Below are 13,411 nucleotides of genomic sequence, written 5' to 3'. Positions count from 1 at the left end.
TCCCCCGTCTCAAACCCAGAATTCAGCACTGAGTACGGTGCTTGCACAGCTGGCAGAAGCCCACAGAAACTGCAGCACTGTATCCCTGCGTCGCTATCTCCTCGTTTCCCAGCGCGCGCTGCAGACTCTAGCCGCGGGGCGATTTGCCGAACAAGCAGGGTGACCCTCCGTGCGGACAAATATCTCACGTTTGAGCCCCCATAGCTGATCCTCGTGCGATGGAAATCCTTCCTCCAGATTCCGGGGCACCCCACTTTTGCTGGAAATTCCTAACAAGATAGCCTTTAGCCGTCCTGACTCGTCATTCTCCCGCACAGTGACGCGGCACACGGGGGCAATGCACTCCCCTCGCCGCCATCTTCCGATGAGCCTGTATTCTTTTTTTAATTAGACCTTTATGTTTATACATAATAGTTGGATTCATCCTGACAAACTCATACATACATCATTGTTTGTATTCTTGATGACTGCCAATCTAACTGGAATAAGGTGAAATTTCAGTGTAGTTTTGATTTGTATTTCCCTAATTGCTAAAATTGTTGAACATTTTTTCACATATTTGTTGGCCATTTGTATTTTTCTTTGAGAAGTATTTGTTGAGTTAATTTGCCCATTTATTAATTGGGTTATTTGGGGTTTTGTTTGTTTGTTTGTTTGTTTTTGGTGTTAAGTTTTTTTCTTTCTTTTTTTATATTTATATATAATAGCAGAATGCATTATAATTCTTATTACATATATAGAGCTTAATTTTTCATATCTCTGGTTGTATATATAATATACTCACACCAATTCGTGTGTTCATACATGTACTTTGGATAATAATGATCATCACATTCAACCATCATTAATTGCCCTATGCCCCCTCCCTTCCCCTCCCACCCCTCTGCCCTATCTAGAGTTCGTGTATTCCTCCCATGCTCCCGCTCCCTATCCCACTATGAATCAGCTTCCTTATATCAAAGAAAACATTTGGCATTTGGTTTTTTGGAATTGGCTAACTTCACTTAGCAATATATTTCTTGGTGTTAAGGTTTTTTTTTTTAGTTCTTTATATATTTTGGATATTAATCCTCTCTAAGAAGAGTAGCTAGCAAAGATTTTATCCCATTTTGTAGATTCTCTTCATATTAATCCTTTCCTTTGCTGTGCAGAAGCTTTTTAATTTATACCATACCATTTATTAATTCTTGGCATTGTTTCCTGAATTTGAGGGGTCCAGTTAAGAAAGATGTTTCCTGTGCCTGTGTGTTGGAGTGTTGACCTCATGTTGTCTTCTAGGAGTTTCGAAGTTTCTGGTCTAGTTCCTAGGTTTTTGATCAGTTTTGAGTTGAGTTCCATGCAGGGTGAGAGATAAGCATTTAGTCTCATTCTTCTACATATGAATAACCAGTTTTCCTAGCCCCAGTTGTCAAAAAGGCTATCTTTTCTCCAGTGTATGTTTTTGGCACCTCTGTCAAGGATTAGATGACTGTAAATAAATGGGTTTGTCTTTGTGTCTTCTATTTTGTTCCATTGGTCTACATGTCTGTTTTTATGCCTGTACCATGCAGTTTCTGTTACTGTAACTCTGTGGTATATTTGAAGTTTGGCTGTGTTATAGTTAGAGCTATAAAATTGTGCTAGACACATATTTATGATTCTTTAAACTCTTCTACTAAGCTATATGCTTTTTAAGGGTAAGAACTATACATCATCTTTAGCATATGCCTGTCACAAATAAATATCTAATGTCCTGGCCACTTCAAAGGGGCAAGACTAAGCAAGAAAGGTACTAGGCCCTTTCCCTGCTTTAAGCAGAACTTCTCTTTTACATATTAGTAATTTTGGATAATATTTTAGAGGAAAATTTCTCTTTTAAAATGGAGTTTGAAAATGACTGTTTAGTGGGTACACAATTTAGTATTGTGTAATATTATTTAGTCTAACCCTCATCATTTTACAGGACTGGAAAGTGAGACCCAGAAAGGAGATAAATATATATATATTTTGTCCAGATCTTACAGCTATTCAGTGGTGGAATTAGAATTAAAACTCCCTTTCCTGACTGCTTAAATGACACTCTTTATAATATACTGAAGCATATGTATTATCAGCACCCATGAGTATTCCCCAAATTCTGCATAACCCCTGGTAATGTACATACTCAGTAAATGTGTATTGTATTAATTAATGAATGATCTTAATTACCTTTAAGCCAGGTCCAAATAAAAACTCATTTTCATGATCCCAATGAAATGTCAACTTCATAGAAAGCCTAAATTTGGCCTGTTCTAGTGCTGAGCCAGTTGTTATATATAACAAATTATTCTTTGTTAATTTTAGGATCACCTACTGTTACCAGCTACCACCCATAACAAGACCACAAGACCAAAAATGTCAATTGTATTACCAGCAATAAACATAAATGGTAAGTTGAAATTTCAGTTTATAAACAACATGAAATTCCTGTGCTTAACCAAGATTCTCTGGATTAATGGAAAGACATTTGAAGTGTTCAGTTGGGCAAGTATAACTCCATGCATTATTTTTTAAACATTTTCCCATGTTTTTCACAAAATGTTATTTTTAAATTCCATTGTTCCTATATTTTTAAAGAAAAAAATAGTTCTCTTTTATTTACAAAATTGGGAAACAGCATTTGACTGCTTTCTGTTGGGAACCTTTCTAGTCATACCTGCAGTATAAGAAGTCCTTGTTGCCAGGTGCAGTGGCTCATGTCTGTGATTTAGGAGGCTGAGGCATCAGGATCAAAAGCTTAAGGTCAGCAACTTAGTGAGACCCTGTCTCAAAAAGAAAAGGGGTAGGGCTGGAGATGTAGCTCAGAAAAGTCCCTGTTGTGTTCTGACAGTGATTTTGTAATTAAGTTTTTAGAATTCAAAACAGTTTTCTGTTTTACCTAAATGTTGACATGATTCTAGATCAAATAACAAAAGCCTATTTATGTGTAATCCGTAATATTGATGAGTTTGATATTGATAGCGTCACTATGGCATTTTGTTCTATGAGTACTGGGTATGAAACAGAATACAAATAATGCTATGATACTTTGAGGCTATTGAAAAATGTCAAGGTGTGTTTACTTGCTTATAATCTAGAAGGAAAATAAAACAAGAACAAAAATCATTGTCCTCCAAAGAGAAGTTCCTGTAAGTAATATACAAAGTACTAAAGAACTGTGGTGAAGGAGAGATTACTTCCAGCTGGGTTCTTCATGAAGAAGAGAAATAATTTGCTTCCAGCTGTGTGTAATAAATGAGCACAGTATATTATTGACAATTTGCTCTGACACATCATATTAGGCTTATTGAAATAGAAGAGTTGGCCTTTCTCAAATCCATTTGTCCATTTATCTGGCATAATAAAACTACTAGTAAATTTTCTGTCTAGTGATTAGAATCTGATAGTCTATGAGGAAGACAGAACTAACCTGCAGTTGAATCAGCTGACATTTCTGATTAATGATCATGATTAAACCATCATATACCACTATAAAACAAACCACTGGATTTTGACAGGAGATTCTAGGTAAATTTCATAAAATTTTGTCTTTATAGAACAGATTTTTTTTGTATATTTAAGACCCTAAAGGACTATATAATTTCATGAGCTACATACAGACCGCTTAGTAGAAATATTTAGAAGGCAACCTATGGACATAAAATACAGTTTTTCTGTTAAAGCATAAAAAAGTTTTGACATTTACATAGTCTTAAAAATATTCAGAAGAAATTTAAGGGGAAAAAAACTATGATATTAGGACAAACATCTCTTTTTCAGTAATGCCATACCTCTAAAGTTATTCATGGAATAATCATATTTTTACTTGAAGAAGGACTATATATTCCAAAATTTCTGTATCTATACTCCAAAGATTATACTTAGGAAATCTATTTATTTACATCCCATAGGTATCTGTTTCTGTGCTTGAACTATAAGAGTTAACTTTGTTCAGCTTGTGCTCAGAGAGGCTATTTTCTAAATTTCATCAAAGCAGAATTCACTTAATTTTATTCCTCTGATATTGAATTCTTATGCAAGAGAATGCCTGGTTTTGTTTTATAATAGCTGTCCATTTATATTAAGCCAAAAACAATAATATGCTGGATTCTTTTTATCTTGGCTAGGAGACTGACTTTTGAAGATGAGTTTTTCATGGATTTGGAAAATAAAGTCATTAGAGGATTATTTCCTTTTTAATCTGTTCCAGATTCTTTGTAAATAAATTTTTTAATATTTTTTCTTTTTAAGATATAGTAAACTATTAGGAAAATTGAGATTCAAATTTAAGAAAGCTTGATTGTGAACACACCAAGTTCACATCCTCAGCTTCTTCTCAGAACAGTCGCTTCACCTTTTTGCTCTAAGGATACTTCCCAAATTGGAACCTGATTTTCTTTCTCTACCTCATGTACCTCAGAGCCCATGGGGAGAAAGGTGGATCCTTGTTATCCACTATAGCCTCCAAATTATTTTTCTTTCTTTCTCCTTCAGTTCCCCTAACATCTTTCAAGTATATAATATCAGGGGGTTTTTTTGTTTTTTTGGTTTTTTTTTTAAGCCTTTTTGTTGGTGTCACCTACCCGACCTTCACTGATGACTCTTCACCACTGCTTTTGACATCTCTTTGTGTAACTTGAACATCACATAACAGTTTCATCCAGTGCTCTAGCCTTCTTTGATACTCTTTTATGCTCTGCCACCTCAACCTCCCATTCACATGGTTATAATCTAGACCTTATCATCATTATTATCACAGAAATGTGTGATCTTTGTGTCTAACAAATTCACTTAAAAAACAAAACAAAATTACTCTGATGTTGCAATACTGGAATTCTAACAGTGTTTTACTTATCTTCCTCTCCTCCTTTAAAAACAAGTGTTTTCATGGAAATGTGTTAATTATGCAGAATGCAAGCAGTTACTAGAAATGTTTTCTACACAGTTTTCTTCATGTACATCATAATTTCAATTTGTTTTTCACAATCTAGGGTTGTTGTTGTTGTTAGCTTTGCTGATAATTTTATTTCATAGTCACATTGACTTTGAGCTAAATTTCATTGGGTTTTATGACTCAGCTACATCGAATTACACATTTTGAATGGGTTCTTTCATATAGCAGTTTTAATGAATGAATGATGAGACAACATTGGAACAAGAAACAAAGGGTTAAACTTAGATGTGGTTTTGTCCCAGTTTAGCCATGTTCCTTAATGGAAATAATAACATGCTTTTTTTTTTTTTCTGTGACAATTCTTGTTTTTGGTAGGAGGAAGAGTAGTTATTGAAAATAATAGTTAATATCAAAGCCATGAGTCATTTATGATCAACTTTAGAATACTTACAGATACACATATATTTTCCAAAACACTTGTATCGGGACCCTTTTCTGAAGCCAAACTCCCTCTGGGATCTTCTCACACATCCTACTCTTTGATGGTTACTTACTCTCTTACTTTAATATCTACATTCCAACTATTTTCTTTCCTCACAAATCTCTAGTCCTTTGACCTGACCACATTTTCTGTCTTTCACATCATTAATGTTCATGCATTCCTCATGATTTCCTAGCCTAGATTCCATGGTTTCTTACTATCAGCCCTCTTGCAGACTCCTCTTACTCCCTGCCTCCTATCTTCATAGATGCCACTTGCCCGGAAACCCCTCACCACCACCACCCTAGTTAAACCCATCTATTCTTTTTATGCCTGCTCTCAGTCAGCTAAAAATAACTGGAAAGTATCATCCAATCAGGACAAGCAGATTCACTTCAAATTCAATACTGCTATTCATTGCTACTAAATTTACTCTTCTCCTCCCTGAAGCACGATTTTCTCACCTTTTCTTCTCTAATCTCCAACATCCTTTCTTCCTCCTCCCCTCAGCTGATGAACCCACCAAAAGCTTCTTGGAGAAAATGTCATTATGCAAGAGCTATGTCATTTTTTCACTACTGCCAGCCTACCTGTATCTACACACACAAACTTTGCTTTGCCTCTAATTTCACTGAAAGAAAAAAAAATCTCTCCTTTGGGGTCTAAATCCTGGCTTTTCTGCTTACCAAATATGTATTGTTAGGCAAATAAATTAACTTTTCTGTATTTCAGCATCCATCTATAAAAGGAAATATTAGTAATATCTTCCTTTTAGTGTTGGTATGAGAATTAAAGTTCTTTAAATAGTACCTATTTTTTGGGTGAGCTGCTGTGGTACCACCATTGTCATTGTCATCATCATTGCCTCATGTAAAGTGACTCCTTCCTTTTTGGGCCCTAAATCTTAGCACTTCTCACAGTTTCAAGACTGCCCCTGCATTTATACCCTTTTTCTACTAGAAGATCAATTTCTTTTTCTCTTCTGGATCATTCCCATCAACATATTAAATGTCTTAATATTACCTTAGGAGACTCCTTGACTCCACATCCTATTTCTCCACTACTCTTCATGGGAAAATTTTTGAAAGAGTTACTTGTACTCACTTCCTCCACTTCATTATTTATCTCTAATTCTCACTTCTGTTTACTCTTTATCAAGATTTTTCCCCTTCCATAGGGGAAATGAAATTGAATTGAAATTGAAATGCTCTATTAAAACAGTCATCAGTGACCAGTAAAAGGCACAGCTCCATTCTCATACTCAACTTCTCAACAATATTTGACAAAGACGCCTATTGTTTTTTTTTAGTCCCCCAAGTTCTTATCTTGAAAAATTTCAAATCTATAGAAAAGTTTAAAGATGAGTACAGTGAATATGCTGAGACACATTGCTTAGTTTTCACCAGTTGTTCACATTTTTCTACATTTGCTTTATCTCTATCTACACTCACATTTTTAAAAATCTACACTCACATTGTTTTAAACCTTGAAAGTAGCTGATCTCCTAACTCTTTATCCCTAAATATGTCTTGTACAAAAAGGACATTCTCTTACATAACTACAATAAAATGATTATAACATACATACACACACACCATATACACACAATATATATATATATATATATATATATATATATATAAAGCTTTTTTATCATTCAAGAGCCAAAGATCATACATTACATTCATTTATCTCTTTCATGACATTTACATTTTAAAAAACTGGACTTATTGAGGAATGGTGTATTTATAATAAAACCTACCAGTTTTGTGTGTATCATTTAGTGAGTTTTGGCAAATGTAAATCATTGTAAAATCACCACTTCAGTCACAATATAAATATTTTTATTACTTCGAAAAGTCCCCTCATTCCCCTTTCCAGTCAGTTCCCTCTTGTATATATTTTTTTTACATTCCCTTCTTTACTGAAGCACTTCCAATTTTTTTAGGCTTTCATGATACCATGGTTTGTCTAGTTGCCCTCATATTTCTCCTCAGTCAGCTTAGCCAGTTTCTTCTCCTCAGAGAGAACAGGAATTTTATTTGTTATGTTTGCCCCTTATCACCATATCCTCAGCATCTAGAACAGTGTCTGGCATAGGTCACATTGCAAGATCTCGAGGAGCTGTAATCTGTGTTAACTCCTGTAATACTCACCTGCCAGCTAAGTATTGTCTTCATTTTATAGCAGAGATATTAAGCCTCAAGCCATGTACACAGCCAGTACATAGCAGAACCAGAACTTAAATACATCCTGTAAAATATCGTCTGATTAGATATTATGTTGTTGTTTTAGTATTAAAGATGGATATGCAAGTTTTGAAAATATTTGGAACCCTAAAATTTCAGGTAGATATTTATACCACTTTATCCCTTTGACATATTTATTATATGCACTCATTAGGAGCAGTATAATACAATATAATACAGTGTTTGGAATTTGACAAACATGTGCTTGTTGAATGAAAGACTAAGTTAAGTAAGGTAAATTTTATTTAATCATTACTTTGAGGTCATTTGAAAGATTTAATTTTTTGTGCTTAGTAATATTTGGCAAGCACAGTTGTATCATTTAGAAATGTAAAATAATTAAAATGTGTACTATGCCACTTTTATAACACATTAATTGATATTTAAAGTTCACAAGAAAGAATGAATTGAAATTATTAACTTTATTTTTAACAACTGTTCTACAAACATGTTAAAAGCTTGACCCACGGGAAATTTTAATCCTATAGAACCCTTCAAGATCCAGAGATAGATTTCTTTGAATTGTGAGACAAATAAATTTGATAAGCTATATAATTTATTAATTATAATCTGAAGATATAAGGTACCTATATATTGAAAGAGCAGAGACTTGTGAGGCTATTCCTAACAGCAGAATTTTTCATCTGAGCAATATAAGGGTTTAAGAAAGTTGAATAAAATATATTTTATGTCTTTTCTGAATCTAGAAGTTACATATACCTTGGAAATAATAATGAATTATTGATGATCCCTTTTTCTCTCTTAATAGAACCTGTAGAATTTTAGAGAGGATGGAAAAAGGCAAAAAGTAGAGACACAAAGTCAAAATTTATAGAGCACCTGGTTTATGTAGTACACTGGATGGCAGTATATTTGGGAAGAGTAATTTGATTTTCCAGTTTCAGCAAAGTAAATTACATTTCCAGGTCAATGTTTGGTCTTAAACTCAGTGTATGATGATTGTACTTTGTAATTTTGAACTGTGGAAAAAAGTTTTAGAATTCGCAAAAGGGAGTAGGAAATGGGCATAAAATTAATGACATTTAGATATTACCAGTCGCATCACTCTGTGATCTCTGTCAGTTTTTTTTTTTTGTGTGTCTCAAAAAACAATTTTTTTTAAATTTTTTATTGTTGGCTGTTCAAAACATTACATAGTTCTTGATATATCATATTTCACACTTTGATTCAAGTGGGTTATGAGCTCCCATTTTTACCCCATGTACAGATTGCAGAATCACATCAGTTACACATCCATTGATTTACATATTGCCATACTAGTGTCTGTTGTGTTCTGCTGCCTTTCCTATCCTCTACTATCCCCCCTCCCCTCCCCTCCCCTCTTCTCTCTCTGCCCCCTCTACTGACATTCATTTGTCCCCCTTGTATTATTTTTCCCTTTCCCCTCACTTCCTCTTGTATGTACTTTTGTGTAACTCTGAGGGTCTCCTTCTGTCAGTTTTATTTTTGTAATATTTTTGCTCTTCATTTTTATTAATTATTTAAATGTCTTTCTTTTGCAAGAGAGTTGAAAACAGGTTAATGAAACTGCAAAGAAAGAAAGCCTTTCTTTGGGAAAGTATTCATGCTGAAGATTATTGAAATAAAATGCTATGTATATTTTTAAAAGGATTTTAAAACATGATTGCTTGCTTAGCCAGAGAAATGGATGATGAATTAAAAGCTGTTACTGTTTTTTTAAAAAAAGGATCTGGAAGTTCTGCTTCTAGTACTTTAAATCAACATTTCCTGCTTTTAGATTATTTCCATTTTGCTGTGGTAAAACTGCTCCTTTTCCATCTTTCACTCTTGATAAATAACTGACCAAGAAACAACACAGAAGAAACTTTTGGGTTTATTTATTTCCACATTTTTTATTGGTGCATTATAGTTGTACATAATGATGGGATTTGTTGTTACATATTTGTATGCACATACAATATAACAATATAATTTGGCCAGTATCATTTCCCAGAACTTTTCCCCCTTGATTTTAATTTTTTAATGGTAGCTACTTTGTATACATTTTCATCAGGGAATGAACCTGATATCAGCAGATATATTTCATCATTTGACTATGTGTGTTTTTGATTTGCTTTTACTCTTCTCCTTCCCTCTGTATGCCATGTAACAGTTAGTGTGGTATGTGAATAATAAAAATGAACAATCCTGTTACCCTTGTTCTAACATGTTATTATTAACAGTCCTAGCAGATGAACAAATGAGTACTAGACTAAACTGTAATTATACTTAATCTCAAAGTAGTTTCCATATAAGGAAGATCTAGGAGAATCTACTAGCAATGGTATGCAAATGCCAGTGCCAGTGCCAGCACATGAAACACATTTTAAGTTGGAAAGCCCAGAATAGTGGGGCAGGAAAGAAACCAACTGAATAAATGTGTTGGTTTTAATAATAAGAGAATGTTGATACAACTGCTTTTTATGATTACAGTTTTGTAGAAGTGGCTATCCCAAAGCAAATGTATTTGGGAACTGTCCTATTTGTTCTGCCCAATAGGCTAGTTGCCTAGCAGACTGAGATTGGTATCCTTTTACTCATATAAGTTTATTTCTATTTAGAGACCTGCAGTTTTTCTTTTTTTTTTTCTTAAAAAATTTTAGTCTTTCATTTTTCATTCCATTTCATAGTTACATCCAAAAAGACTGAGTGAATTGAGTCTTCTCTTTTAACCATGCTCTAACTTTTAAATACATAATCATAATTGTCGGGGCTGGGGATGTGGCTCAAGTGGTAGCGTGCTCGCCTGGCATGCGTGAGGCACCTGGTTCAATTCTCAGCACCACATAAAAATAAAAATAAAGATATTGTGTCCACCTAAAACTAAAAAATAAAATATTAAAAAAATAATAATCATAATTTTCAGACTTTTGACTCATTACTAAAACCAGTAGTAAATCTAGTCTGTTGACACATACCAGTAATCTCAGTAACTCAAGAGGCCGAGGCAAAAGTATCACCAGCCTCAGCAACTTAGTGAGACCCTTTCTCAAAATAGAAAATAAAAAGGACTGTGTATATACACAATGTAATATTATCCAACCATAAAGAAGAATGACTTTATGACATTTATGGGTAAAATGGAAGGATCTAGAGACTATCATGTAAAGTAAAATAAGCCAATCCCCAAAAAAGGGTTGAATGGACTCTGATACCTGGATGCTAACACTACAAGGAGTGGGGGTGGGGAGAGAATAGAAATTCAGTGGATTAGACAAAGGGGAATGAAGGGAAGGGAGGGGAGATAGGAACAGGAAAGACAGTGGAATGAATCTGACACCACAGTGAATCTCAACATCGTGTACATCCACAAGACTGGGATCCTAATTAGAATAAGGTATAGTCTATGTTTATATATTATGTCAAAATAGACTCTACTGTCATATATAACCAAAAACAACAAATAAAAAATGTAAATGTATTAAACTTCCTAATTCAATAGGTGTGGGGGGGCACAAAAGACTGTAGATATATTTCAGTGGTGTAGCGTTCCCCAATACTGAAAATAATATAAGATAAAATAGTAGTAAAATTCCCACACTGAGAATTTCCACTGAGGAAAGGAGAAAAATCACACTATGCACCTGAAAAAAGTTTATTTTTATTCTCAAAATACAGACATATATTTATTTATTAATGATTACTACAAACAAGATAATCAGAATTAACATTTCTACTATACAAATTCTGGTTAGTAATACCTTTGTAAGGACCTAAGTTTATATTTTGAGCTCTTGGACTGACTTCCCTGTTTTCTACTGACAAGATCATCATAGAGTCTAATTCAAATTATCTTTAGAATTTGGGTATAATTTGGTTTAAATCCTCAGAACTTTTTGAAGATCACCTACCACCCCACCCCATTGATGCTAAGATACCAGATGGACCTGGACCAACAGAGATTATTTAGATAAGTTCTAAATCGAACACACTATACCAATTAATTTTTTCTAAGAAAAATCAGTTAGTACCTGGTACTATAAATTCCCCAAACCTACAATATAGAATGAAAATTTATAAGGATATGGTAGATAATAGAATTTTAATGACTAACATCAGTTGGTAGTGATAAAAAGTTGAAATAAAGATAAAGGTTGGAGTGGACCAACTGTAAAGCAATCTTCAAATCCGAGTATAAGATAAGAAGAGTGAAGGGCATTTAATATATTGAAAAGCCCACAGCAAAGAACCACAATGAACCAATCCAGTTGCAACAATCCAGTTGTTGATTTAAGAACTTAAGAGTACTAAGGACAAGATTGCTGAAATTCTCTTGGCTTTTCTCAGACAATCTGAAAATGACTCCTACAAATCAAGTCATCAAATTTTGTGTTCCAGGTAGGAAAAAGGAGGAAAGTTAGTGTCTATCAGGAAAACAAACATTTTTCAGAAATTTTATAACAAAGTTCTTTCCTATATCTCATTGAGGATAAACTGTGTCAAATGTTTAAGCCTCGCTTCAGGGTAGGCTCAGAAATGTAATATTTTTACTAAGCACACTAAGAACTGAAAAAAGTTCTGTAGTGCTTTTGGTAAGAAAATAATGGATTTTGGGTGGACAAATTAGCGGCTGCTGCTTGCTGTAGCACTCCATGATGAACTGAATAGGGGTTGGGCAAAATGTCTGGGAGGAAACAGTAAAGAGAGGATTAGTGTTGAAAAAGGAAGAGAAGTAAATGTTTATTGCATTGCATGGGATGTAGTCAGATAATTTGGGTCACTAATGGATGAAGAAAGTGACTATAAGCTATAAAACATAAAAATAACACAATGAAGATTCTGTTAAGAGACTGTTAAGCTGGGTACAATGGTGTTGTGATCCCAGCTACTCAGGAGACCGAGGCAGGAGAATACCAAGTTTGAGGCTATCCTGGTCAACTTAGTGAGACTCTGTCTCAAAATAAAAAATAAAAAGAACTGGGAAATAGCTTAGTAGTAAAGCACACCTGGGTTCAAGCCCCAGTACTGAAGAGAAAGAGAGAGACTATTAATCATTAAAATGTACTAGGAATAAATGAACTAGAATAAATTTGGGGAAGATGAACTAGGAGACATTGCAGTAATTTGGGGATTAGGATCTTAAAGTGTGGAATGGACAGAAAGGAAAAAAGTTTTAAAAGAAATTTTGAGAGAATTTCTTGGAATTTTACTTGGAAGCTGATGGTATATGAAGGAGAAAGAATGAAAAGTTGATCCCATGACTTCAATATCAAGAAACTAGTACTGCCATCAAATAAATGGGTAAAATTGGAAGGACTGGTGTTACATTTAAGTATCTTGAATTTGAGATAGCATTGGGGAAATTTTAATGTGACTCTTGTGAAAGAATACCACTAAGTAATTCTTTTTTTAAAAAATAGTTTTAGGTGGACACAATATCTTTGTTTTATTTTTATGTGGTGCTGAGGATCAAACCCAGTACCTTGTGCATACTAGGCAAGCATTCTACCACTGAACCACATGACCCCAGCCCCACTAAGTCATTGAATGACAGATTCTGTTTTTTCTTTCTGCTTTTCTTTTTCTTAGATATTACCAGCACCCCCTCCCCCCATAGACTAGTGTTCCCTTCTGTCCCGTGTATTGTTGTCTTGGATTCCTTCTTATTCATTACCTCAGTACTTTTGCAAGACACAAAGTTTAAGGAGACGGGGGTGGGCAGCAAGAAATAAGGACTGGGGACCTGAAGGAAAAAGGAAGAAAGCTGAACTCCATTTCTTTGCTTGTTTTCCCTGGGCTTGCTTTTTTTTTTTTTTTTTTTTTTTTTTT

The 13,411-nt window shown here is 34.2% G+C and overlaps 1 protein-coding gene across 3 annotated transcripts in view; it reads left to right on the top strand.

Annotated features, from left to right (window-relative positions):
• Atf6 (activating transcription factor 6) overlaps positions 1-13,411 on the top strand; it is a 243,737-nt gene that overhangs the window by 176,704 nt on the left and 53,622 nt on the right. For all 3 annotated transcript variants that reach the window (XM_015491921.2, XM_048810137.1, XM_048810138.1), the window contains exon 15: positions 2,323-2,407. In XM_015491921.2, coding sequence (XP_015347407.1) covers positions 2,323-2,407 — 85 coding nt within the window. The remainder of the gene's footprint in view (positions 1-2,322; positions 2,408-13,411) is intronic.

Source organism: Marmota marmota, unplaced genomic scaffold, assembly GCF_001458135.2.
Source record: "Marmota marmota marmota unplaced genomic scaffold, marMar, whole genome shotgun sequence".
NCBI lineage: Eukaryota > Metazoa > Chordata > Mammalia > Rodentia > Sciuridae > Marmota > Marmota marmota.
Note: the sequence above shows the minus strand (reverse complement) of the source record. Positions and strands in the feature narration are given on the sequence as shown.